This window comes from Thamnophis elegans, unplaced genomic scaffold (genome assembly GCF_009769535.1).
Source record: "Thamnophis elegans isolate rThaEle1 unplaced genomic scaffold, rThaEle1.pri scaffold_38_arrow_ctg1, whole genome shotgun sequence".
In the NCBI taxonomy this organism is placed as follows: domain Eukaryota; kingdom Metazoa; phylum Chordata; class Lepidosauria; order Squamata; family Colubridae; genus Thamnophis; species Thamnophis elegans.
The window spans coordinates 241530-269291 of record NW_022473861.1 but is presented as its reverse complement, the minus strand read 5'-3'; the positions used below and the strand labels follow the sequence as shown (position 1 = coordinate 269291).

At 39.2% G+C, this 27762-nt stretch overlaps 1 protein-coding gene across 1 annotated transcript in view; it reads left to right on the top strand.

The window, feature by feature from the left end:
* Nucleotides 1-2810: 2810 nt before the first annotated feature.
* The window catches only part of LOC116523500 (vomeronasal type-2 receptor 26-like), a 49726-nt gene continuing 24774 nt past the window's right edge, over nt 2811-27762 (top strand). Inside the window, exons 1-5 of the mRNA XM_032238615.1 lie at nt 2811-2904; nt 4743-4914; nt 5614-5905; nt 6211-7071; nt 11694-11820. Of these exons, the coding sequence (XP_032094506.1) occupies nt 2811-2904; nt 4743-4914; nt 5614-5905; nt 6211-7071; nt 11694-11820 (1546 nt within the window). The remainder of the gene's footprint in view (nt 2905-4742; nt 4915-5613; nt 5906-6210; nt 7072-11693; nt 11821-27762) is intronic.

Genomic DNA, 27762 nt, shown 5'->3' with positions numbered 1-27762 from the left:
GTGACTCAAATCTGAATGTTTGAGACCCACTTTGGGTAGGGTGGTGGGCTAGGAAGCCATCAATTCTAGTCCTGATTGAGGATTAAAATCCTCAACTAATGTTGTGGCAATTGAGAAGTTGGAAGAAGATGTGGTGGAAATTATTTCTCAGCTTCCCTCATGTAATTGGCCTTATTCATGATGACTAGTGCCCTGTGTTTACCGTCTTATTTAAATGTGATGTCACTCTTATTAATAAGCCTTGAATGACATCTTATTCTACCTGTTGTGATTGTTACATACAATGAACTTTTGCCTTTTTCTTTTAATTTTTATGATTATGGTTTTATCCTGATGGTGAAAGCAATGCTTGTAGAAATCCAATTCATTGATGTATTCATCTCCGAGTATTGTTTGGTTATGCTATAAAATGGAAATACTAGATTGTGTTACATGGGTACAGTGGTCCAGGGGTGGGCCGGTGGCGTCCTCGTTCATGCGTGTGGCACGCGCATGCACGCGTGCAGTGCACGCATGCATACTAGCGTCTGTGCAATGCTCCAGCTGTTCCTGGAGGATCGCGCAGGCGCTGTATGCATCCTGCGCATGCGTGGAAGCGCAGAACTCGTCAAAACCGGGTAAGGAGAGCGGGTGGGTGGATGGCCTCTTCACCGTTCCCGGAAGTTACTTACTTCCGGGTTCGCCGACCAACCGGTTCGCAGGGACCGCTGCGAACCGGTTGAAACCCACCCCTGCAGTGGTCATAATAAAATAGCAAATAGTTAAACCTATGATTATATAGGAAACAAGCCTTTTAAGATGAGGGAAAAATATTCATTTCAATACTAACTATGCACAATGGATGAAATGGTTTTGTGCTGTAATAAATCTTGAGTGTAATACTTAATACCAAAATTAGATTACTATATATTGTTGTTTATAAATGGCAGAAGAAAAATAAAGAAAAAAGAAAAGAAAAGAAAGGAAAGGAAAAGAAGTAAAATAAAAGCAGTTGCTTGCAAAAGTAGATTAGTATTTGATGTGAACTTCCATTTGTTGCTTTGCTTATTAATTTTTTATAACTCAGAACTTCATGTAGCACCCTGGAAATGTATGTAATAGAACAGTCCTTATACATTTTTTTAAAAATATAATAAAATGAAACCAAATTAAATTATAAAGTTAAAAACAAAATTACAAAACAGGAGGACAGCACATTTCAATTAACTATCATGTAGTGTTGTGTCGTGGCAGGTCACGTTATATTATGTCATATGATGTACCAGGCTCTGCTGTAAGATATGATTTCCAGGACATTTGACATTCCAAGCTTTTAAGGGTCTTCCAGAAGGATGACATGGTTGTGGGCAGCTACACCTTGAGACCAGAAATAATCCCTAAAATAAGGCCAGGGTAAAAATTGCTTTCCTGCTAGGTCCCAGCTAACAAAATGCCCAGGATTATGGGATCAGTAACATACCTCTTCTTCCTGACCTCACTCTAATACATTATAGATGCAACAATAAATAAATAGGTAGGAAAAAACAAGATAAACCCTTGTTTTTACTCCAACCATGAAACATACTAAGAAATCATCCTCCCTTGAATTTGGTTAAAATCCTGTTCTGAAGACATGGTGTTATCTTTTCCATTGTTGTGTTGTCACTATTTTTTTAATATTTTGCATCCCTTTTATCCTGCAATAGAACTAACAATAATATATTTATTATTGATACTTTTCTTTCTTTCTTTCTTTCTTTCTTTCTTTCTTTCTTTCTTTCTTTCTTTCTTTCTTTCTTTCTTTCTTTCTTTCTTTCTTTCTTGCTTTCTTTCTTTCTTTCTTTCTTTCTTTCTTTCTTTCTTGCTTTCTTTCTTCCCTTCCTCCCTCCTTCCTTCCTTTCTTGGATTAATTAACCTAATCCAAAACTTAATTTTGGCAGCATACCATTAAACCCAGTGTAATATTTAAACCACAAGAAACTAAATGGCAACTCATGTGACAGAAGGAAACCATCTTGAACCAAACCAAAGTGCAGTAAACACAAGGGCATATCATTGTCCTATCATGCTGCTTGAGGGTGAAACATGTTTTTAGAGATTATCTGAAGCAGGAGTGTCAAACTCAAGGGCCAGAGGTCAGATACGGCCCATAGAATGGTTAGATCTGGCACACAGGGCTACTGGAAACAGCGAAGGACCAGCCTGTAGTGCCTCTGCCAGTGAAAACGGAACTCACGAGGGCCATGTACATCATCCCGCACTGTGTTTTCACTGTCAGAGGCTTGTGGGAGGTCATCACAGCTGAAATTGGAGCTGGGAGCCTGTTTTCACTTGGGCCACCACAGGTTTTTCTGGTGTTTTGCAGGAAAAATTATTTCAGCAATAGAATAGTAAATGTGTGGAACACCCGATCTTGTTGTTGTTTCCTTAAACCCCCCCCCCCCAATACATTTTATTTTAAGCTGTCTACCATGGACCTTACACATTTCTTAAGAGGTCCCTAAGGGGGCATGCATAAGTGCACCAGCGTGCATACTGACCCTGTCGTACTGTCCCATTTATATGTACTCTTTTTTATGTGTTTATGGGTATGTTTTGCTTATTTATATCCATTTATTTGTGCCTTTTTTCATGTGTTTTCATACTTCTTTTCTTGTACTTGTTGACAAGTAAATAAATAAAACAAACAAACAAACAAACAGGGTCATCCCTCCTCAGACATGAGTGACAGCATGCTGGCCATGCCCACACTAGCCACTTCCCACCCCAAGATCAACACAACTCTAATGTGGCCCTCAATGAAATCTAAAGGCTTGCAGTAATGGAGCACAATGTGCCTATGGATCGATACTATCCCAGGGGCACTCTGTAACACAGAAGAAGGGCTTCCTATAAAGGAGACATGGCTTAATAGGTGGGACACTGGTAAGCAAGACAAATTATGTAGCAAATGTCTTAAAATAATTCTCCCTCCTCAAATCCTACCATGCTGACTCATTGTGGTAGTATTGGGTGTTTCTGAGTGGGGTAAACAAGAAATATTGTGAGTGTATGCTGTGGGTATACTGTATATCACCAACATGGTCACCCAAGAGGTGAAGGTCATTGCAGCTGCCCAGCTAAAGCACCTGTATTGGGGAGGACGACAATACAGGAAGGTGCCAGAAACAGATAGCATTGCTCTTATGTCAGAAACACCATGATGCTTCTGGGTTGAAAGGAATCTCCTGAGATATCACCATTGCCCAGAGGATGCCCAGTTGGGGGCTCCTTTCATGTCCCTGGCAGGGGCTGGAGTAAAGGATGGAAGCTTAATCCAATGGCAGCACTTAGGTCTCAAAGGTGGGCTTGCTAACCTCCTACTTAGCATCCTAACCATGTGAGCCATCATGTTCTTACATACAGAGCATGGTTTAGCATATACCACTATATGGACAGTGGCAAAGGGCTCAATTAATACAGCAAGGGAAAAAGCATTAATGAAACACTCCTATATTTTTCACCAAGAAAGCCACACGGAATAATATCACATTTTTCAGACCATAAGATGCAATCCCTCCACCCAAAAAAGTGGGTGGAAATGTCTGTCATCTTATAGAACAAATATTGCTGAAGTCCCACCACCCACCATCCCCCAACCTTCAGCTTCTGCTCCCAGCAAGTTGCCTCCTTGCAGCAAAAGGCAAGCAGAATGGTCAACACAGTCTGATTTAGCATGAGCAGCTGATTGGTATTGGATCAGCCTCCCGGAAAACTGATTATCAGTTGTTCCTGGCTGCGAGGATCACTGTTGCAATCACCGCTGCCACACATCCCTTTTTCAGCCTCCACATACCCCATTTTAGGCATTTGTGCATCCCATTTTTGCCCTCCACATGTCCTGTTTTACATGCACCCCATTTGGCAGTGATAGATGGCAGTGATCCACATCGCCTGGAATGGGCCAAAAATGGGGTGCTTAGAGGCCAAAAATGATGCATGCGGAGTGCTTATACATTTTGTTCGGAGGTTGGGCAGAGCCTCCTGCAGCTACCGGTACTGATTCACCCGAACCAGAGAGAAGCAGCAGAGTCCCACCTCTGATTGGCATGCTTTGGAACATGCCAGGCGGGCAGTAGATGGGGCAAGTAATGGGTAATAGTAGTAGTATCATGATAGACCATATATTAGTAATAGTATCATGTTAGATGCTATATTAAGTAAAGAGTAAAAAAAATGAGCTCAATAAATGCATAAATGCATTTCTCTATTTTTGTCTTCTGCACATATGACGTTTCACTCTCCCATTTTCCACTTAATGTCTTAGTTCCAAAAGTTCATAACAATGCAGTGGTGTCTACTGAGACATAATAAACATGTTTCTCTCTGATATTTTTTGAACAAAGTACTGTTGCAAGTAATATTATTGATTACTCATTAAGTATAGTCATTGTCACTTCTCTGTGTCACAAGGGCATTCCAGCAGACACTGACAAAACTGTGATCGCAGATTAAGACATTACATTGCATTAATCTCTGTTCAGACATATAAAACTACATGCAGGAAGAGGGGGGGAAAGGATTTCTTTTTGAACAGATATTTCCTATTGTTAATTCCAGAGAATGTTCATTGTCTTAACTGTAGGTAACATTAATGGGTGACCAACCCAACTCTTCATCTGAATGATAAAATAGGAGCCACAGTTTAATATCTACTATGGCCATATGTTATACTGAGTTGGTTATATTCAGAACATTGATTTTATTCTTTTTTCCTAACATAGTATTAATTTCTCCTGTTTACAACTGCAAACTGAGTAGTCCTCTTCCAATTGTTCACAAGTATTATCAGCCAGGAGACTTGATCATTGCTGCCATTATTTATCAGGTCTTCTTTCTTTCAAACGAGATCACTTTTGAACGCTTCCCCTCTCGTGAAGTGCTTGATCAGTATCTGTAAGTATCCTCCTGTAACTGCTTCTCCTCCAGCTTCTTTTTCCTGTAGTATTTTTCTGCTGAATCATATCATTTGCTATTTAGTCAATAATCAACTTTCATATATAGCCATTTTTAATTAGAGAACTCACAGAAATGCCTCTTGTTTTAATACAGAAGGTCAAATTGAGACAAAGTGATGTGACTCATAAATGATATGAATTTTTCTTCAGGAGACTTCCTTCCTTCAATAAAATCCCTTTTTGAAAGTAACAATCTAGAGATACTACCTATCCTCAGGTTAATTCTGATTTACTCCTCCACCCCTATTTAATCTCACCCAGAAATAAAGCATTCCCAAGTGCATTTGAGATTTTTTTTTCAAACTTGTCTAGTGTTGAAACATTAAACTGACTTCCCACCATTAAAAATCACTGGCAAAATATAGATAGAACTGAAATTAAATGTTTCTTTGACATCTAAGTTGATCCTGGAAGAGATATTTTACAATGAATTTGACAGTTCGCCAGAAGTATAATCAAAAATAGAGAAGAAAGCAGGCTAGAAATGCTTTCTCAGTACAATGTTAGCTTATCTCCCCCTCCTCATCACTGATTCCTTATATCAAAATGCATAAGCACTAGATACATATTATTAAAAATATCAACTGTCTGAATCTGAAGCAGCAATATTTCATGTCATTTGTAACTTTCACTGAAGGTTCCTCACTCATAATTATCAACATGCTTTGGCTTTGGCATTTGCTGTAAAGGAGATCAATGAACATTTTGATATTTTACCCAACGTTAGCCTTGGTTTCCATATCGCTACCAATTATCTTGAGGAATACACAACTTCTCTTTTAGCAATGGAATTTCTATCTACAAAAGATAAATTTATCCCCAACTACAAAAGTAATGACCAGACCAATACGGTAGCTGTCATTGGAGGACCCCAGACTAAAACCTGTCTCAACATGGCAACCAGTCTATGCAACTACAAATTTCCCCAGGTGAGAAGAAATGTGGAACAAGTTCATGAGCTAGTTGTTATTTTCAGATGTTGAGTCCTTATGATAAATCTTATGAGAAAGATTCCACAAGCAAGAACTATTTGTCATATAATGACAAGAATATCACAGAGGCCAGTCTTTTCTTTGATTCATGAGCAGTATTAAACATCCATAACCCTCACAGTGTATTTGATGAAGCCTATTTCTTTATCCTACTCAAACCCAATTATTGTATAAAGTTAAAAAATGCATTCTTCCTTCAATTATTTAAAAGTCTGTTCCCTTCTTCCTATTTCCCCAATTAGATTACTTATGGATCAGCTCCTTTGATGAATAATGACCAAGAAGGAATTTTTGTCAAATGGATGTTCCCTGATGAGATCCACCAACTTAAAGGAGTGCTACATTTACTCTTGCATTTTGGATGGACGTGGGTAGGGTTGATTTCTCTGTTTGAGGAAGATAGGGAGCGATTTGTTCAGAAGAGTCTTTCCATGTTTTCAGAGAAAGGAATCTGCTTTGACTTTATAGAATGTTTACCCCAAATGATGTATGGCAGTGCAGCTGCTGAAATGGTGGAGAAAGCAGATAAAATATATAGAGTGATCATGGAGAGTACAGTCATTGCAGTCATCTTCAATGCTGAAATTACAAGCATAGTGACATTGAGGATGATGCTCTCTGGTTTAGATTCGGATGATATTCCAAAGGAGAGAAAAGCCAAAGTTTGGATCATGACAGCTCAAATGGAATTCACCTCTATTCTGATGCAAAGACCATTGCCCATTGATTTTTTCCATGGTGCAATTTCCTTTGCACTTCACTCAAAGGAGTTAAGAGGATTCCAACATTTTACGCAGGAGAAAAACCCAAATTTTGAAAAAGATGATGGTTTTATTAGGGATTTCTGGAAAGATGCATTTGAATGTTCATTCTCTAGTGATGTTACAGATGAGAATGCTGAAAGGATCTGCACTGGAAAAGAGAAGCTGGAGACTCTTCCTAATACTGTCTTTGAGACCACCATAGGTGGACATAGTTACAGCATTTACAATGCAGTCTACGCTGTGGCTCATGCTCTTAGGGCCTTGCATGCCTACAAGCTCAAGTGGAGTCGAAAAATGAATAAGTGGACCTCAAAGTACTTCTTTCAATCACCATGGCAGGTAGTGTTTACTAATCCAGTTCAGGAATCATGTAGAAAATGTTGGCTTATAGATTTTTTTTCCTCCTTTCCTTTTGAAAGTGCAAAAACTAGTTTTTAGTTTTTTTCAAAAACTAAAAAAAACCTATTATTATTATTTTCAAATATTATCTGAATAATCTAAACCATGGAGGCCATTTATGCAAAATTGGATGCAATTTGAAAATAAACTGAAGCTATTGAAAAATTTTGAATAAACCCCCACTAACATATGGACTTTATTTTATGTATGAATCACTTATGTAAAGTATCTTTATGATTCATTTCAAAGAATCCAGTTAATATTTATATTTCTTTGGTTTTTTTTCCATTCAGCTCCATCATTTTTTGCAGCAAGTCTCCTTTAACAACAGTGCTGGAGAACAGGTTTCTTTTGATTCCAATGGAGAATTGGAAACTGGGTTTGATGTTTTCAATTGGGTCACATTTCCAAACATGTCCTTTCTAAAAGTTCAAATTGGAAAAATCGATCCCATGGCTCCCCCAGAAAAGCTCCTTACCATTTCTGCCAAGGATGCTGTTTGGCCCCTCATATTTAACCAGGTGTGTCTTTTTTTTACTTTTTAGGAAATCATGTATTCATTGATCCACAGAAGTAAATAATTAAATCACAATCATAATCAAACTTGGATGTAACAACCTTATTTTTTTTTCATGTATATTAACAAAACTACTAAAGTATATATTAAAGTCTAAATGCCTACTCATTTATTTAGTTTCAATGCAATATCATCCCAGTACATAGCAAAGTAGTAATCTGTATTAATTACTCAATGGGTTATATTATTAAAATGAGCATCAGACATAGAAAAATGAAATAAAATTAGGCAGGATAAAACAGTAAAATAAAAAGGGATTACGGCAAAACAGAATGCTAAAATAAATAACAAAATTAATCCTAGAGATGGACAATAGTAGGCACTTAAGTGAATTAATTACTTTTACATGCAACCTCAATGTGTGGTAGATAAGATGTCCTTTTTGGAGAAGCCTGACTCAATCTAACAGTCCAAGTGATTACATATATATTTGGGCCCTCAAGGAAATAGAATGATTTTGTTTGTTTGTATCCTAATATGTCATTTTTGTGAAGCAATATTTCTACGTATTAAGCCCTTACTGAGCCATATAATGGACAATTGAGTAGAACATCTGAAGTAGTCAACTATCTTTAACTACATTAGGGAAAAAAAGGAACAGTTACGGAAATGTTTCTCTAACCCAGCAAGTTTGTGAGGGGTAGATTTCAACTCGCAACTTCAGCATGCTTGTTTGGGAACTAACAGCATAACTTTGGAGGTATTCTAGTCCAACTCCCCACACACACACTACTCAGGAAACCCTACATCATTTCAGACAAATGGTTGTCTAATCTTTTCTTTAAAATCTCCATTGTTGCATTCACAACTTCTGGAGGCAAGTTATTCCAATGATTAATTGTTGTAACTGTCAGGTAATTTCTCTTAGTTCTAAATTGCTTCTCTCCTTTGTAAGTTTCGACTGATTGCTTCTTGTTCTACCCTAAGGTGCTTTGGAGAATAGTTTGACTCCCTCTTCTTTGTGGCAGCCCCTGAAATATTGGAACATTGCTATCATGTCTCCCCTAGTCCTTCTTTTCATGAAATTAGACATAGCCAGTTCCTGCAACCATTCTTCATATGGTTTAGCCTCCAGACCCCTAATCATCTGCACTCTTTCTAGACTCTGCACATCTTTTGTACATCGTGGTGACCAAACTGGATGCAGTATTCCAAGTGTGGCCTTATCAAGGCATTATAAAATGGTATTAGCACTTCATGTAATCTTAATTCTATCCCTCTGTTTATGTAGCCTAGAACTGTGTTGCCTATTTTGATAGCTGCTGCACACTCCTAGCTATTATTTAAATGGTTGTCCACTAGGACTCCAAGATCCCTTTCACAGTTACTAATATTGGGCAAGGTACCATATATGCTGTACCTGTGCATTTTGTTTTTCTTTTCTAAATGTAGAACCTAACTTTTTTCACCATTGAATTTCATTTTGTTAGATAGTGCCCAAAATTCAAATCTTAAGGCTATTGTGAAGTTTCCAAAGATGACTTAATTAATTTATGAGCCTCGAGACAAAGTTCAAAAAAAATGCAGTCATTTATTAGGATCAACATTTTGGCATGTTCTTCTGCAGAGCTGAAACTGATTCCTGGTTAATGGTCTCTGCACTTTATCCTGTGTCTCCCCTCCCCACAGTCTGTGTCATAAATCATATCCACCAACCGAGTGCTGCAGCAGATTGTGAACTTTGCACCCCACATGTCGGTTGTAAAAAAATGAGATCCAACTCTCGCCGAAGGTATGCGTTGAATTCTCCTCCCTTTTCTATGTCAACTTGATAATAGTGGTGGAAATGCTTTACAAGTTGACATTCAGCTCCCCTCACTTTCCGAAAGTGACCTGTGTGAAACAAAAAAAAAATGAGTATAGGTATATAATTTAGGGATGCGTCCCTCCCCCACATTTCCCTGGATTTTCTGCATGGAATTTGGCTATAAGGTGATTAATCTGGATAATTCTACTTTTTACCCAAGATATCTCTGATAAGGGGTAGCCCTTCCAATGACCCTCCTAAATTCATGGATGAGCTCTTAGATGGGGTGGCCCCTCTGCTTTAGGTTGCTGAGTTCCTCTTCCACATATGGGTCCTCCTTCTCCTCCTCAAATCTGGCCTCTAGCAGTTGCATGAAGTCATCTATGTCTTGCAGTTAAGGGGCTCTCCTCTTGTGGAGGGCTGCTAACCATTCCCTTGCTTCTCCCTCTAGCCCCTCTATGATGGTGTTCACCATGGCTCTGGGGGATGGATACAGGTGCTCATAGCATACTAGGTGGATATTGGCTGAATCAAGAAATGGAGCTAGCTGATCTGAGTACCAGTCAAACTTTCCCCAGAATTGAGGTGGGTCTTTCAGCCCAACTCCTCCAACCTCCGTCGGCCTCTCTAGGCTTGCACTGATATGGCTGGCCAGCTTCCTCACCTCTAATTCAGAGAGAGGGAGATGGTTGCCTCCCCAGGGCAGCCTGCCTGCTGTGTGGGAGAGGCACTGGTTGCGGTTTTGGGTACCTTCTCCTTCTATTGGGTGGAGGAGTGGGGCTGTGCTCCAGTCTGAATCTTCTCCCTTCCACATGATCAGATGTCCCTCCCCTCTCTTTTGGGTGACAGGATGGCCCCTTATCATGGAGGGTGGTCTGGTCAAAATCATCTCTCAGTTGCTCTATTGCACACTGCCGGGATTCCATCTGGGGCTTTGGGAGCCTGGCTTGTGCCCAGTCCTACATCTAGTCAATCCTTTCCAGCTCTCTTGAGAACCTTCGCTTTATCTGGGAATTGGAGTAAGGGAACTCAACTTCAGCTTCCTTAGGGGCTAATTTCGACCAGTACTCATCCTTTCTTGCTTCTGCTGCTGGAAAAGGCATTGCAGCTTGGATGTCTGCAGATTTGATGTCTGGGGCTCACTGAATTCCTCCAGCTGAAATCAGGCTTTCTTCTGATACTCTGCTTCTGCCACAGTTGCCTGATTTTCCCTCCAAGCACCCCAAATGTGGAGAAATGATTGAAAATCCTGGGATTCAGGAAACCCGGAAATCTTGATAGATTTTAAAAGTCAATTTCGGCTCTCTGTGAAGTTTCCAAAAGATGACCTAATTAATTTACGAGCCTTGAGACAAAGTTCAAAATAAATACAGTCATGTATTAGGATCAATATTTTGGCATGTTATTTTGTGGAGCTGAAACTAATTTCTGGTTAATGGTTTCTGTACTTTACCCCTGTGTCTCTCCTCCCCACACTCTGTGTCATAAATCACATCCTCCAATGAGGTGCTGCAGCAGGCTATGAACTTCGTTGTAGAAATATCAGCTCTCACTCTAGAAAAGGTATGCATGGAATTCTTCTTCCTTTTCTATGTCAACTTAATAATAGTAATGGAAATTATTTACAAGTTGGCATCTATCTTCTAGAGTGTTGGCTATTGCAAATGTCATCTGCAAATTTGATGAGTTCCCCATCTATCCCATTATCCAAATCATTGATGAAGTTGTTGAAGAGTACTTGGCCTAAAACAGAGCCTTGGTGTTCTCCACTGCAATGGAACTGTAGGTGCAGTTCCATTGAGGACTATACATTGAATGCGGTTGATCAGCCAGTTATGAATCAAAATCTTTTTTCTATCCTTTTTTTTTAATACAGCCTAGGATTCTACTGCAGGGGTGGCTTGCTGGGTTGACTCAGCCTTCCATCCTTCCGAGGTGGGTAAAATGAGGACCAGGATTGTTGTGGGGGGCAATATGCTGACTCTGTAAACTGCTTAGAGAGGGCTGAAAGCCCTATGCTTTTTTGGCAGCTGCAGCATTCTGAGAGTTTACGTTCATACCTCTTTTATTTACTCAGGTTTAAGAAAGAAATTAATTGAAGGATTGTTTTTGTGAATTTAAACAAAGGAAAATGGGGAAATGGGACACTAAGGTTTGATGAGGATGTGAAAAGTTTTAGTATACATACCTGATGAAATGAACACTCTCAACCTATATTCTGATTTTATTTATGAACAGACGTTGCCTCTTTCCATCTGTAATGGGAAATGTCCTTTGGGCTACAGCAAGGTAAAAATAGAAGGGAAATTATCCTGCTGCTACCACTGTAGACAGTGCCCAGAAGGGAAGATAGCTGACCAAATAGGTAAGCAAAGGAATATATTAAATATATCAATAATTTAATACATATAATTGGGGTTGGATTTTTAATCAGTATGATGGTGACTGAAAATTTTGAGCTGTCTAATAGGTTGTATAGATGAGCGATGAAAAATGTGAACTACTTGTTTCTAATTCAAAGTTATATTTAATGTCTGTGAAGATTCTGTCATCCAAAGGGCTTTCCCAAGGTTGCTTTTTCAAAAGACAAGTGAAGTTCTTCTTTTCCCTGAAGGAATCCAAGATGTCTTCTCATCCAAGAAGCTTCTTCAGTTCTGACTGACTTGCTTCACTCAGAACTGAAGAATCTTCTTGGATGAGAAGCAAAATGTTTTCATGGAAAAAACAAAGAAAGTCCAGTTGATTTTTGAAAAAAAAGTAAATGTCATATAAAAGTTTTGAGATAACTGTATAACATAAAGAATATAAAAACTGAACACTGCATTATATAATGAATTTCATTGTAAATTATTTTGAGAAAAATAATATGAACTCGTGCAATCTTAATAAATCTAATATGTTATTACTTTTTCATTCTTAAAAGCTATAATGATTCCATGAAACATTTTTATATGTTTTTCTCCCAGACTTAGATGATTGTTTTCCATGTCAAGAGGCTCAACATCCAAACAAAGGTCGAGATAATTGTCTTCCAAAAACAGTAACTTATTTGAGTTTCCAAGAGCCGTTGGGTATTTCTTTGGTTATGATTGCAGTCTCCTTTTCTGTCCTCTCAGCTGTGGTGTTGAGAATCTTCATTAAACACCAGGACACTCCCATTGTCAAAGCCAACAACAGAAACCTCACCTATACGCTTCTACTTGCTCTCCTGCTCTCCTTCCTTTGCACTCTCCTCTTCGTTGGGCAACCTGATCAAGTGAAGTGTCTCATGCGGCAAACTACTTTTGGCATCACTTTCTCTATAGCCCTTTCTTGTATTTTGGGTAAAACAACCATAGTAGTGCTTGCTTTCATGGCCACCAAGCCAGGCTCCAAAATGAGGAAATGGGTGGGGAGAAGGATGGCCAACACGATTGTCCTATCTGTCTTCATGGTTCAGTTCACCATCTGCGTAGTTTGGTTGGCAATTTCTCCTCCATTTCCAGATTCAGACATGCACTCCATAGTTGAAGAAATTGTCTTGGAATGTAATGAAGGATCAACCACGATGTTTTATACTGTCCTTGGCTGTATGGGCTTCTTGACAGCTGTCACCTTCACGGTAGCCTTCTTGGCTAGGAATTTACCTGACAGCTTCAATGAAGCCAAATTCATCACCTTCAGCATGTTGGTCTTTTGCAGTGTCTGGGTGTCATTTGTTCCCACTTACCTGAGCACCAAGGGGAAATATGTGGTTGCTGTTGAAATCTTCTCCATTTTGGCTTCAGCGGCTGGATTACTGGGCTGCATATTTTCCCCCAAGTGCTATATCATTATTCTGAGACCTGATCTGAATACGAAGGAGCAACTAAAAAAGAAGTGAAATTGATATTTATGCCAGTCCCCTTGAATGAATCCTAATTGTTTACTTCCACCAAATAGGCCTTTTTATTTTGCTTTTGCAGTTTGGGTGTATGTATTCTTTCCTCATATCACCACACCAATGTGACATACAAGGCAGTAGCTTGATATACATATAGAAGCAAATATATTTAAGTTGCAGTCAGTCTATGACAGCATGCAAGATAATGCAGCATGTTTTTAAAAGTTTTATTGTTAAATTATTCTGATTTTAATGTTAATGTTGTTAGGAATATAGTCTAATGGTTGGTTTGGCAATATATAAATCATGTAACAATGCTATGCTTGTTTCTTTAAATCATGCTGTAAATGTGATTGGTTGCTGTTTCTTCAATCGGCCATAAGATGGAGCCAGAATCAATGTTAGATGCTGATCTTATCTGAGTGTTTGGAATCTGGCTGTTAGAGGTGCTGTAAAGTGATCAGCGTGAGCTATTGTAAGTTTTGCAACTGCTAGCAAAGTTTGTGTATCAGACTGTTTATAGGATTATGGACCATATTATTTGGATTATCCCTTAACTGAAAGACATTGATGACTGACTGTCTTAATTGTGTATGACTTGGACTGTTTGATGGACTCTGATATGTCTATTGAAAGCAAAAGCCTATTTAAACTGCAGTGTCTCTGTATTCTGGTTTGTGTGTTCTCCAACATCACTCTCACAACGCTTCTCTGAATGCACTCGCTCTCCCAACGGGGAGCTTACCTAACAAATGTTATTGATTATATTGTACACTGGTGTCTCCACACGTCATTCTTAGCGAAGCATGCAAACCAGCATCTGCATTTCCTGTGTCGGATGAGGAGAGCACATCTTTCTCCTTCTGCCTTGGCTCCTCTTTATAGAGGCACAATTGAGAGCCACTTCGGCTATAACATTGAACTAGACAAATGGGAAAAATTTGGGAAATTACACTATCAGTTCCATACAAGGAAAACCAGTACAAAATGCTTTATAGATGGCATCTTGCACCATCAACGTTGGCTAAAATTTCAACAAATACCTTGTGGAACATATTATCATTTATGGTGGACCTGTGAAGAGCCAAAAAAATTCTGGAAAAGGATCAAAAATTGGCTGGAGGCAATAACAAGGGTTAAATTAGATTGGAAACCTAAAGTTTTTCTATTAGAAATTATGTCGGTGAAATACAAAAAAGAAATACAATATCTAATACTACATATACTTACAGCAGCAAGGATTGCTTTTGCCCAGAAGTGGAAAAACAAACTAACCCCAAATGAAGAGGAAGTAATAAGAAAAATTATGGACTGTGCCGAAATGAATAAATTAACGAAAGAAATACAGAGAAAGGAAGAATCAGAATTCTACCAGATATGGAATAATTGGTATAGATGGATGGAACAAAGAAATAAAAAGCAATGAAAGAATAGAACAACACTTAAAAATAATATAGAAGGGAAATCATTAACTGCAAAGAAACTGATTCGGAACTGCTGTATGATATATGAGGGAACTTATTGTTTCTATGTTGTTTTTAAATCATGTGTTTGTTTCTGTTGATGTGCTTATGTGTTTAAAATAAAAAAATATTTAAAAAAGATATAAAGCCCATACAGAGAGTGATAACAACAGCTGAGAAAAGTATAGAAAGTTTGCTTCCTTTTATTCAGGATACTGCTTATAAATGCTATGCGCTTAGGCTCAAAGCATTGTGAAAGACCCCATACACACCCAATTCATGGTCTGTTGCTCCCCTCTGCGAAAAAGTTTCAAAGTATTCTAGCAGGTCTACCAGATTCTGTAACACCTTTGTTCCCTATGCCATCCATCTGTTAAACTCACAAGATTTGTTTTCCTCACCATCTACATGTATACATCTGAACTAGACTGTGTTGTTTCTATGGGTCATATGATATATGTGGGTATATGCATATTTATTTATTTTGTCATTTTTAGGTATGTTGAAGGTGGTGATCCTTTGAGAGCTGTATGCAATGATATTTCTTTTTAATGTCTACTGATTAATGTACATTCAAAGTGAAAAGCGGCTGGATTACTGGGCTGCATCTTTTCCCTCAAGTGCTATATAACCTGTGGGTCACGACCCCAACGACCCTTTCATGGGGGTTTCCTAAGACCTCTAAGGCCTAGAGTCAATAACTGGAGAGGGAAATTAATTCACCTGATGTTAGCCAACAGAATTAGAATTAGAATAAGTTTATTTATAGGCCGCCCTTTTCCCTGAGGGGACTCAGGGCGGCTAACAACTTATATGGGAGGGGATACATACAATGACATATAACATAATATGTAATTAAAAAAATAAGCAACATTCATTCAGCATTCGGGTGGGGGCGAATTATAATCTTTACCCCCGGGCCTGACGGGATAGCCAGATCTTGAGGGCTGCGCAGAACGTCTGGAGGGTGGTGAGGGTACGAATCTCCACGGGGAGATCGTTCCAAAGGGTCGGAGCTGCTACTGAAAAGGGACATTCTCCAATCTCAGTGTGGAAAGGGAGGCATTTTGCAGCGACAGCCTCCTCAACGTAAACAGTTGGTTTCCAGTGCTTTCTGGGAAGTGTGTCTTAAGGCGCTCCTTTCACCTGCTAAGATGCCACTGGCTCTGGGATTAGTTGGTCATGTGTTGTCTGCCCAGCTCTTCAGTGGCAGCCCTCGGGTGTAGTAGACATATGGGGGGGGGGGGAAGAAGCAGGTCCACTTTGCCCGGTTGGAAGAAGATGAGGGATTGTGAGAAGAAGCAGGAGCCCTCAGAGATGCCATTGGGGAGGATGCAGCCACTGGAGAGTGGCCGCCTGGAAGCTCGGCACTGCTCACCCTTCAGCTGGTCATAAATGTGGCCAATGGCAGCGGGCAAAGAAGCTGGCTGGTGGCGGTCTTGGTGCCGGAAAGCTGGCAGTGGTGGCCTCCCAGCGGGCACTGAAGTGGTGCATTTCAGCTGCTTTTTGCACCACTTTCCTGGGCCTGGTAAGGAGGCAGGAAAGCCAGACAGGTGAATGAGCTGGGCAGCACATCGAGTTACAGCCAGCTTTGCTATCCGAAGACCCCGCAGGTGCCTTGCGCTTATGGTCCAGCCCGCAGCATCCTGGGAGCAGCAAAGGAAGTCTGGGGTTGGGTGCTGCCCTCTGGCGCCCTTGAAGGTGCAACAGTCGGCAGACCCGATTGAGCTGCCTCGCTGGTGAGAGATCCGGCGGAGATCTCTCTGACATCCTTAAGAAACAAACGTTGCCCAGCTAGAATATGGACAAATCGAGACCCTTCGCCTCTTGGCCTGTTTTTGTTCAAGCCTAACATACAGGTAGTCCTCAACTTACCAGCCCACGCTTGAGTCCAACATTTATGTTGCTAAGTGAGAAGTTTGTTGTGGGTTATGCTCCATTTTACCATTTTTCTTGCCACATCTGTCAAGTGAATCACTGCAACTTAGGTTAGTAACATTGTTGTTAAGTGAATTCAGAAGAGTAGCAAAATTACAGTTATGAAGTAGCAACGAAAATAATTTTATGGTTGGGGGTCACCACAACATGAGGAACTATATTAAAGGGTCATGACATTGGGAAGGTTGAGAACCACTATATCATCATTCTGGGACCTTATTTGAATAGGAAGGAGCAACTAATAAAGTAATGAAAGGACTTATTTATATCAAATCCTATGAATAAAGCCAAATTGTTTACTTTCAGGCAATAAGTTTTTCTTCTCAGTTTGGAACAGTAATTTGATATATATGATAAAACCAATGATTATAAAAATCCAATTCACATGATAAAGTGGGCACAAAATTTTGAAGAACCAATAATGATGGATACATGGGAAAAATATGGGTAAGAAATGTAAAATTTACGCAAGCCCAAAATCTGAGAGAGAATTTTTACAAGACGTTTTATAGATGGCATTTAGATCCCAAAAACTTAGCTTGTATGTATCCAAATCTACAACCTAAATGCTGGAAATGTGATTGTGCTGATGCTACGTATTATCATATATGGTGGACTTGTAAAAAGATTAAACCATTCTGGATAAAAATATGGTGGATTACGCAAAATATCTTTTAAAAGAGGATAAAGTTTACTCCCCAGTTATTCTTGTTAGGTATAACTACTGATTGTACAGAGATACTAATTTGATTCTGAAACTAACAACCGCAGCAAGACTGTTGGTGGCGCAGTACTGGAAGAAGGAAGATTTGCCTACTATTCAAGAATGGACGTTAAAAGTAACAAACTTAGCAGAGATGGCTAAAATATCAGCATATCTCAAGGATCATTCAGACAAGAAATATAAGCTGGAATGGAGAAGATGGATTGATTATATTCAAAATAAATATGGGACTAAGAAACTCCAGATAGCTTATGACTGAATGAGCAAGGAATGATATAACTTGTTTAAAGTTAGCTTAACAAAAGGCAAGTTAAAGCACAAGTGAGGGATGATGTTAAAGTCTGTTAGTTTATTTTAGAATATGGTTGTTAAAGACTTATACCCTGTATTTGCTCTGGGAGGTTGGTAGGGGGAGGTTGGGGGGGGGGGAGGTGGGTCTGGGTGGGGGAGGGGAGGTATATATTTGTAAAACCATTTTAAAACTTTTAATAAAAAAAATCCAATTCATTGTTATATTTGTTTTTTTACATAAAAGTTTTTATTTTTTAAACAAACAAAAATAAACATACATATAACATAAAAATATCATCAATTACATATTGTGTTTAGCATGTCATTTGGTCACAAACATTTGTGCACCACCGCTTTCAATTGTATATAAAATCAGCAACCCAATATACATGAGTACATTGTTATCATTGTAAATCATATATTCAGTTTACTCTTATAATTCCTTCATTTTAGACATATATTCTAAGAATTAAATTCATATGTATGCAACTATCTCTTACATTATTATAAATCTATTTAATAATAACATATCTTTATAGTATCACCTGTCGTATTCCGGTATTTCTTCCAGTATATATATATAAAAGGTTCACCAACATTTTATATTTGTGTATCATTACTTTCAATTGTATGTAAAATCATAAAATATCTATCAAATGTATATAAATACATCTTTATCATTGGCTCTCATATATTCAACTACAATTATTATTTCTTTATTTTAAACAAGATATTTTAAATATTCAATTCATATATATATATATATATATATATATATATATATATATATATATAGATATAGATATAGATATAGATATAGATATAGATATAGATATAGATATAGATATAGATATAGATATAGATATAGATATAGATATAGATATAGATATAGATATAGATATAGATATATATATAGATATATATATATATATATATATATATATATATATATATAGATAGATAGATAGATAGATAGATAGATAGATAGATAGATAGATAGATAGATAGATAGATAGATGATAGATAGATAGATAGATAGATATAGATATAGATATAGATATAGATATAGATATAGATATAGATATAGATATAGATATAGATATAGATATAGATATAGATATAGATATAGATATAGATATAGATATAGATATAGATATAGATATAGATATAGATATAGATATAGATATAGATATAGATGTCTTTATGATATCTCCTATCACATTCTATTATTACAATTCAAGATTGTGATAATTGTATCCATTGATAGAACAAATCCCAGATCTTATAAAATTGTTCATCTTCTTGTTCTCTAATTTCAAATTTACTCATTTCAGCACATTCCATTGTTTTTCGAATAGCTTCCTCCTGCATTGGTATTTTCTCATTTTTCCAATTTTTTGCAAATACAATTCTAGCTGCCGTTAAAATATTTACAATTAAATATTTCAAGTCTTTATTGTATGTATCTGGTATAATACCCAATAAAAAAGTATCTGGTTTAAAGTCTATGTGTCTATGCATTTCTGTGTCATTTTCACATGTGGATTTTACTCTAATACCTTTTAGCTTCTATGCAAGTCCACCACATGTGGTAATATGATCCCAATGTCTGATGACATTTCCAACACTTTTCCAATTTATTCTTGGACATTCTTGCTATTCTCGTTAGGGGTATGTGTCACCTGTAAAACATACAAATTTTCCTTATAAGCTGTTGACATTGTCATTTTATAATTTTGAGACCACAATTTCTCCCATTTCTCTAGTTCAATCCCATGTCCAAAATTTTTCCCCCAAGCTATCATAGCTTCTTTAACTTGTTCTTCTTTTAGCTTAACCTCTAGTAAATGTCCATATAGTTTTTTAATTACTTTTTCATCAGTACCTGTCAAGATTTTATCTAATTCAGTCTTTTTATCATAGAAACCTTCCATTTTGCAATCTTTGTCATATATAGATTGTATTTGCACATATGAAAACCAATTCATTTCTATTCCTTCCTGTTTCAACTCTTGCATAGATTTGAGTTTACCTTCTGCATTCAATATTTCACCATATCTGTTTGTTCCTTTTTGTATATTATTGGATATGAAAAGGCTTCAATAGTTGATAGCCAAACTGGTATTTTTAGGTAATATTGCTTTTTAATCTTCTCCCAATTCAATAACAAAGCCTCCCTTAAGTAGTGTCTTCTAAAATAACCCTATGTTTTAGTTCCTTTATATCATAAAAAAGCATGCCATCCCAACAATAGGTCATGTCCTTCTAAAGTCAATAGTCTGGAATTTCTTAGTGTTATCCACTCCTTATTTATTTGTTTTTGTATTAATTTCTGTCTGCCTGTATGCCCCCCCCCTCTCTGTGTCTATCTGTGTCTATCTGTATGTATGCATGTATGTGAATGGGAGAAAGGCAGAGATAATTTGGTAGTTGTATATTTGGCTTAATGGTATTTACTTCACATTGGTTCTCTGTCTGCATTTTACTTCTTGCTTGTCAAAGGGGAAAAAACCATAAGGTTTGAAATACCCTGTATATTTTCCATTTATTTTATTTTCTATCTATTTTTATAACCTAGCACTTCATATAGCACCCTGGACAATGTGCATGATACAACAGATACATTTTAAAAATGACATTAAAATAAAACTAAAGCAAATTGAAAAGATAGAAACAAAATGGCAAAATAACAGACAGCTCACTTCAATTAACCATCATATTGTGACATGTCATGTACTTTCATGTCATATGATGTAGCAGGCTCCACTCTAAAATATGATCCCAAGACATTTGACATTCCAATTTTTTAAGGGTCTTCCAGAAGGACTGTGGTTGTTGCCAGCCATATCTTGAGCACAAGAATGATCCCTAAGATAACGCCAGGACAGAAAATGCTTTCCTGCTAGGTTCCACCTAACAAAATGCCGAGGCTTATGGGATATGGAATCAGTTACATACCAATTCTTCATGATCTCTCTCTAATCTATCTATCTATCTATCTATCTATCTATCTATCTATCTATCTATCTACCTACCTACCTACCTACCTACCTACCTACCTACCTACCTACCTATCAAAAAACCACTCATACTGGATCAGAAAATTTCCAGAACTGTAAAGCCTACAAACTTGAAATGTGGCACATATGTTCCTCTTGGCTTCTAGGTGTTTGCTTAGAAAGGATTTTTCAAAATGATCATTAGTATTTCTTATATTATATTTAACATACACTGTGATGCTAAGGAGTTGTACTCCCCACTCCCCATCTGAAATGATCTCTGTTCAAACTGCCACTGGGGCTCACCAGCACATGACTCATCCAGCCTGCTGGCTGAGAGTTTGGAGAGGACCCTGAGGAAGAGAAGGGGAATTAACTCTGGAAACTGTGCGGGGAAGGGGTTTCTGCAGGAGATCGAGATTCAGGGGACCCAAAGAAGCAATATCTGGGGGTTGCTGCTTTCAGGTGGCTCCCGGTTGGTGTTGCCGCCCTCGGTGGCTCTTGTGCTTGCCGGCGGCGATGATGGTGGCGCTGTGCGAAGCACATCTCCAATACCTAGCACAAAGTCGCAGCCTCCGCTCCCTACGCCCCCTGCTGGAGACTTGCTAATGAAAGAATTCTTCTTGAGGGAATTAAGTGAGGCTCTCAACGCTCAGACAATTAAAATGGAAGATAAACTTAGAGACTTTAAAGAGGAGATAAAACAGGAGATAAAACAGAAGGGAAAAGAAGAAATAAAAGAAATAAAAGAGGAAATAAAAGAACTTAAACAGGAGTTGTATGATAAAATTGATGCCAGGGTTGTTAAAATTAAAGATGAAATGCTGGGACTTGTAACTGTATTGACAGAACATGTTTCCGGAATTGAAGATAGTCTAGAGGATCTTAATGAAGCTAATACCAACTTGACATCGAAAACAGAGGTGGTACAACAAAAAGTTGAAAATGCTGAAAAAGAAATTATTATGATACAGTATAGACAAATGGAAATGGCATTAAGAGTAAGGGGGCTGCGTGAAGAAAAACAGGAGAACCTGAAACAGATCCTATCAGAAGCTTTTGACCGTCTGGTGGGAAGACCGGGGACTAATATTGACTGGCAAATCGATAAAGTTTATTGCGTTAACTCCTGGGTAGCAAAGCAGAAACAGCTTCCTTGAGACATCGTTATATACTTCACTACAAGAGAGCTCAGAAGCATGATACTACAAGAGTCTTATAACACTAAGCTCCAAATTGGCGGTCAAGACCTGACTGTTTTGAAAGAGATACCACCTCAAATGTTAAGAGCCAGGAGAGACTACGCTTTTTTAGACGAAGAACTTAGAAACCATCAGATACAGTACAGATGGGATGCACCATTTGGTATTATACTTACATTTGATAGGCAAAGATATTGTCTCAACTCTGTAAGGAAAGCCCGAGATTTTTACCATAATATTTTGAACATCCTACATCATCTGGACCTGGAGAAAGACCACAAGAAGGACAGGACAGACAGCAAACTACACAACTATCAGATAAGATGGAGCATCTCTCTCTCCCAGAAGCGCAAGGTGTTATGGAACAAAGACCTAGCCGTATGATGACTAGACAAATGGAGAAACAAGCTAAAAGGCAACAACCTCAACAATCACCGGCCATCGATCAAGGAGCTACAGCAACAAGTCTGGAAGCAGTGGGAGGAGCTAGGCCAAAGGTTAAACAGGCTATGCAGGAGGCTCTAAAAAAGCATCAGCTAACCAAAAATGACAACTAAGATCTTAACATGGAATGTCAATGGATTGAATTCTCCACAGAAGAGAAAGAAAATATTTCTTAAACAATTTAAGAATGATATAATTTGTTTGCAAGAAACTCATATCAAATCAACTGATCAAAAATATCTGATTAACTTAAAACATGGTCAACATTTTGTAGCTTCTGCTATGGAAAAGAAAAATGATATAGTTGTATACTTAAGAAAAGACATGAAAGCTGAATTAATTGAAGCAGATCCTTTTGGAAGATATATCGCGTTAGATCTAATCCTAGAAGGGAAAAAGACATTACTTTTGGGAATTTATGCTCCTAATCAACAGCAAGACGGATTCTATAGAAATCTTCATGCTAAATTAGTACAGTGGGACTATAGGTCTTGTATACTATTGGGTGACTGGAATGGCGTGATAGACACTAAGAGAGATAAGAAGACTTCTCGCCCAAATACCAAGATGCGAGCAAAGCTACCCAAACCTTTGTTTGACATGATGGATGATTTTGTACTGAGAGATATTTGGCGAGAAAGAAACGCAGAGGAATATGATTTCACTTTCTTTTCTGATAGACATCAATCCCTTTCTAGGATTGATTTGTAATTAATGATTTAATTACAAATGATTTGCTTTCTAGGGTGAAGAAGACAAAGATTGTGGTTAGGGTCCTTTTGGATCATAACCCAGTTTCTATGGAATTGGGAAGGATAGTGCAGGCAAGAAGGTCTTGGAGATTGAATGAAAACTTATTTAGATATGAAAAGTATATTAATGATTGAAAAAAATTGTTATCTTAATACTTTGTTTTTAATATGAATAAGGGTACACCTATGGAATTAGTATGGGATGTAAGCAAAGTGTATATGAGAGGAGTGCTGATGAATATAAATAAAACACATAGATATAAACAAGGGCTAAAACGAATAGAATTGGAAGAGGAAATTAAGAGGAAAGAGCTGGAGTTAACAATGAATCCAGGAGATACAAAGGTTAAGGAAGCAATCACCATATTAAAATCTCAATTTGACATGTTGATCTCTGACCAGGTAGCCACTAGTTTGTTATATGCAAAACACAATACTTTTTGTAACGCAAACAAATCTGGCAGATGGTTAGCTTATCAGATTAGGAAAAAAAGGAAAACTCGAAATATATCTAAACTGACTTACAGAGGGAAGGAGGTGTTTCAACAGGAGGAGATTCAAAAGGCATTTCGGGAATTTTTTACAGAGTTGTATAAAGGGGATAAAATTAATGGTTTAGATATAGACAAATATTTAGATAAAGAGAAAATACCCTCAGTTAAAGAAGAGCACAGGCAAAAATTGAACCAACCAATAACCTTGGGGGAAATTTTACAGGTAATCAAGCAGTTAAAGTCAGGGAAGGCACCAGGTACAAATGGTTTGACAGCGGTTTACTATAAAAATTTGTAGTTGGAAATGGTAGAACCTCTTAGAGAATTATTTAATAAGATTCAAACTGAAGGTAAGGTGCCTCCATCTTGGAAGACAGTGTTTATATCCTTGATACCCAAAGAAGATCAAGATACTACCCAACCAAAAAATTATAGACCTATCTCATTACTTAATGTAGATTATAAATTTTTTACTAAAATACTAGCAAATAGGTTAATGCTGGTTATCCAACAATTGATACACACCGAGCAAACAGGTTTTATACAGGGGAGACAGATGAAAAGTAATGTTAGATTAATTATTAATGCATTAGAATATCTGGGAAAGAATAACCAAATTCCTGCTGTGTTCATATTTTTGGATGCTGAGAAAGCCTTTGATCGAGTTAATTGGCAATTTCTGTTGAAGATACTGCAAAAAATGCAGATAGGAGATTTTTACAGTCAATTAAAGCAATATACCAACAGCAAACAGCACAAATCATAGTCAATGGAAGTTTAACAGACTCTTTTCAAATTGGAAAAGGTACAAGACAGGGCTGTCCTTTGTCTCCACTATTGTTTATTATAACTTTGGAAGTATTGTTGAATAAAATACAGGGCTTGGATGGTCTAAAAGGGATTAAGATTAGGCAGCAAGAATACAGAGTGCGTGCTTTTGCAGATGATTTGGTCATAATATTGGAACAACCTCAGGAATCCAGTATGGTTTTAATGAATACAATTAATCAATATGGTCAAGTGTCTGGTTTTAAAATAAACTTAAGAAAAACAAAAATATTAGCTATAAATATGAATACTAAACAAAAGGAAGAATTAGGAGGAATGTTAGGATGTGAGGTAGTCAAAAAGGTCAAATATCTTGGAGTTAATATTTTAACTTCAAATGGGAAACTATATAAGTATAATTATGAACCACTTTGGCATAGTATACAGATAGAGATGAAAAAATGGGAGAAATTGCACTTATCTTTGCTGGGTAGAATAGCGGCAATGAAAATGAACAGCTCGGCCTTTCTTTTCGGCACAGCCTCTCCTCCACTCTGCCGTCGCCGCTACGGGGCCTCTTGTTACTCGACACTTGGCTCTTTTTAAACGTGGCTTCTGGACTTCTGGACTTTAGATTTCGGCTTCACCCATTGCAACCATCGCCACCCGCTGCTGCCCCAGGAGTGCCGCCTCAGACAGTGCCATTATTCAGTCCACCTCACTTTTGGTGCTACAAATTTCGGGTAGGCAGGGGCACCTGGAGATTGGCCGAATACCTTTCCCAGCGACCGCCATTCCTGGCCTCGGCTGGAGCCTCTCTCACCTCTTCTCCTCCATTTCCTCCTCCGCTTTATTCTTTCGAAAAATACCACCGCTGCAGTGAGTATGAAAATCCTTTGGTATACCAGCAATGCCTGCAGCTTGTTTTCTATTACATTCTTTCAGTGGAAGGGGGTGACGGAAGATGGTGAAGACGCGGGTAGGGACTTAACGCCTTTTCAGCTGATGCATGCCCCCCCTTCAATCCGCCTCAGCCACCCCAGATTTGGACCCCTTTTTCTGCACCGTTCCAGGTCCACAGGAGAGAAGGGAAGATGAGACATTCTCCCCCTGCACTATCACTGGTTTCCAGCTATTTGAACTGCATGAACCGCTTGCACAAAATTAACACCTTGCGCAAATTTTTGTTCGCAGAATGTGTGTTTGTATATATGAAAATGAATGATCCCACATTTTAAATTAATTTAATTTAATATTTTTTGTATTATTGTATTATTATATGTTTTTAACGGTTACAGTGGTGTGTGTATGAGGAGAATGCCTGTGCGGTATACATGAGAGGACTGAGAGTGCAGCCTGGTGCCCCCTCCACTGAGTGCAGAAGCAGAAGTGGATGGGGGCCCAGATCTGCCTCTCGTCCTAGAGTGAATGGTACGAATGGCCTGCCGGGAAGAACGAGGGTTGTGGGAGGTGAGGAGGGGTCTATGGGGATGGGGGCAAGCCGGAGCATCTTGGTTATGACCGGGAGGGGCAGGTATGACGGGAGCTACAGGTCTAGCCATCACCGGGGGAAGGAGGGTTCACTACATCACTGTGATCCCTTGTTCCGGCCCTGAAAGCTCAATTCAAGGACCTGGTGACAAGAGAAGTCAGGGCCCTAGTCTCAGGTTGCTGCTGCTAAATGCCAGGTCTGTGATTCATAAAGCTCCCCTGGTCTGGGACTTAATATTAGACGAGGGGGCAGACCTGGCAAGTATTACTGAAACCTGGCTGGGCCACGAGGGAGGAGTCCCCCCTCTCAGAAATGTGCCCAGAAGGGTTTCAGGTGCTCCACCAACCACGACACCAAAAAAAGGGGTGGGGGAGTGGCAGCTGTTATCCGAGAGTCATTAGTGCCTCGCTGGATCCCTGCTCCAGAGACTGTCGGGTGTGAGTCTCTTCTCATGAAGTTGGACTTAGGGGGTCAAGTGGGCTTGTTTTTGATGTACCTACCTCCCAGCTGCATCACAACAGCCTTGCCTGCGCTCTTAGAGTCAGCAGCCGGACTGGCGGTTGAGTTCCCCAGACTGATAGTACTGGGGGACTTCAACCTGCCATCTCTAGGCGAACGCTCTGATGGGGCTCAGGAGTTCATGGCTTCCATGACAACCATGGACTTGACCCAGGTAATTCAGGGTCCAACTCATACAGCGGGACACACGCTCGACCTTGTGTTTCTCTCAGGGCAGTGGAGACGTGATCTTGAACTAAGGGGAATAGAGATCTCGCCTTTGTCATGGTCAGATCACTTCCTGCTGAGGCTTGACTTTTGGAAGCTACTCCCCCACTGCAAGGAGATGGAACCGATTAAATGGTTCCACCCCAGGCGCCTGATGGACCCATTGGGATTTCAGAAGGAGCTTGGAGAGATACCTGACTCCCTTGCCCACAATCCGACAGAGTCCTTGGTCGCCGCCTGGAATACAGCGGTGACTGAGGCACAAGATCGGATTGCGCCTTTGCGGCCTCTCCGCAGCAGTGGATCCAGGAGGGCACCTTGGTTTACCAAGGAACTCTGGGAGATGAAGTGCCAAAAGAGACGCCTAGAGCAATGTTGGAAGGCTATTACCTCCGAATCCAACCGAACGCAACTAAGAGCCTTTATTAGGACTTATTTAGTGGCGATACGGGCGGCAAAATGCACACATTTTTCCACTCTTATTGCATCCGCAGAATCTCGCCTGGCTGCCCTGTTTAGGATAACCCACTCCCTCCTGAAAGGGGAGGATGTGGGGGAATCCTTACAGGGAAGGGCTGAGGATTTGCTCAGTTTCTGTTGGACAAAATCACTCAGATTCGGACGGACCTTGACTCCACTTGGACAGTACCAGAGGAGATGCCGAGGGCGGGCCTTGATCAGACTTCTTGGAATGAGTTCCAGCTTGTCACCCCTGAGGAAGTGGACAAGGCCATGGGAGCGATGAGTGCCTCCACCTGTTTACTGGACCCGTGCCCCTCCTGGTTGGTCTCGACCAGCATGGAGGTAACACGAGGCTGGCTCCAGAGGATCACGAACACGTCTCTGCAGGAGGGATCTTTCCCACAACCTTTGAAGGAAGTGGTGGTAAGTCCCCTCCTTAAGAAGCCTTCTCTGGACCCAGCTATCCTCAAAACTATCGTCCAGTCTCCAACCCTCCTTTTGGGGGGAAGGTTGTTGAGAAGGTGGTGGCCCTTCAACTCCGATGGACCTTGGATGAAGCAGATTATCTATACTCCTTTTAGTCTGGTTTCAGGCCTGGATACTGCACCGAAACTGCCTTGGTCATGCTGACCGATGATCTCTGGCGGGCCAGGGATAGAGGACATTCCTCTATCCTGGTGCTCCTTGACC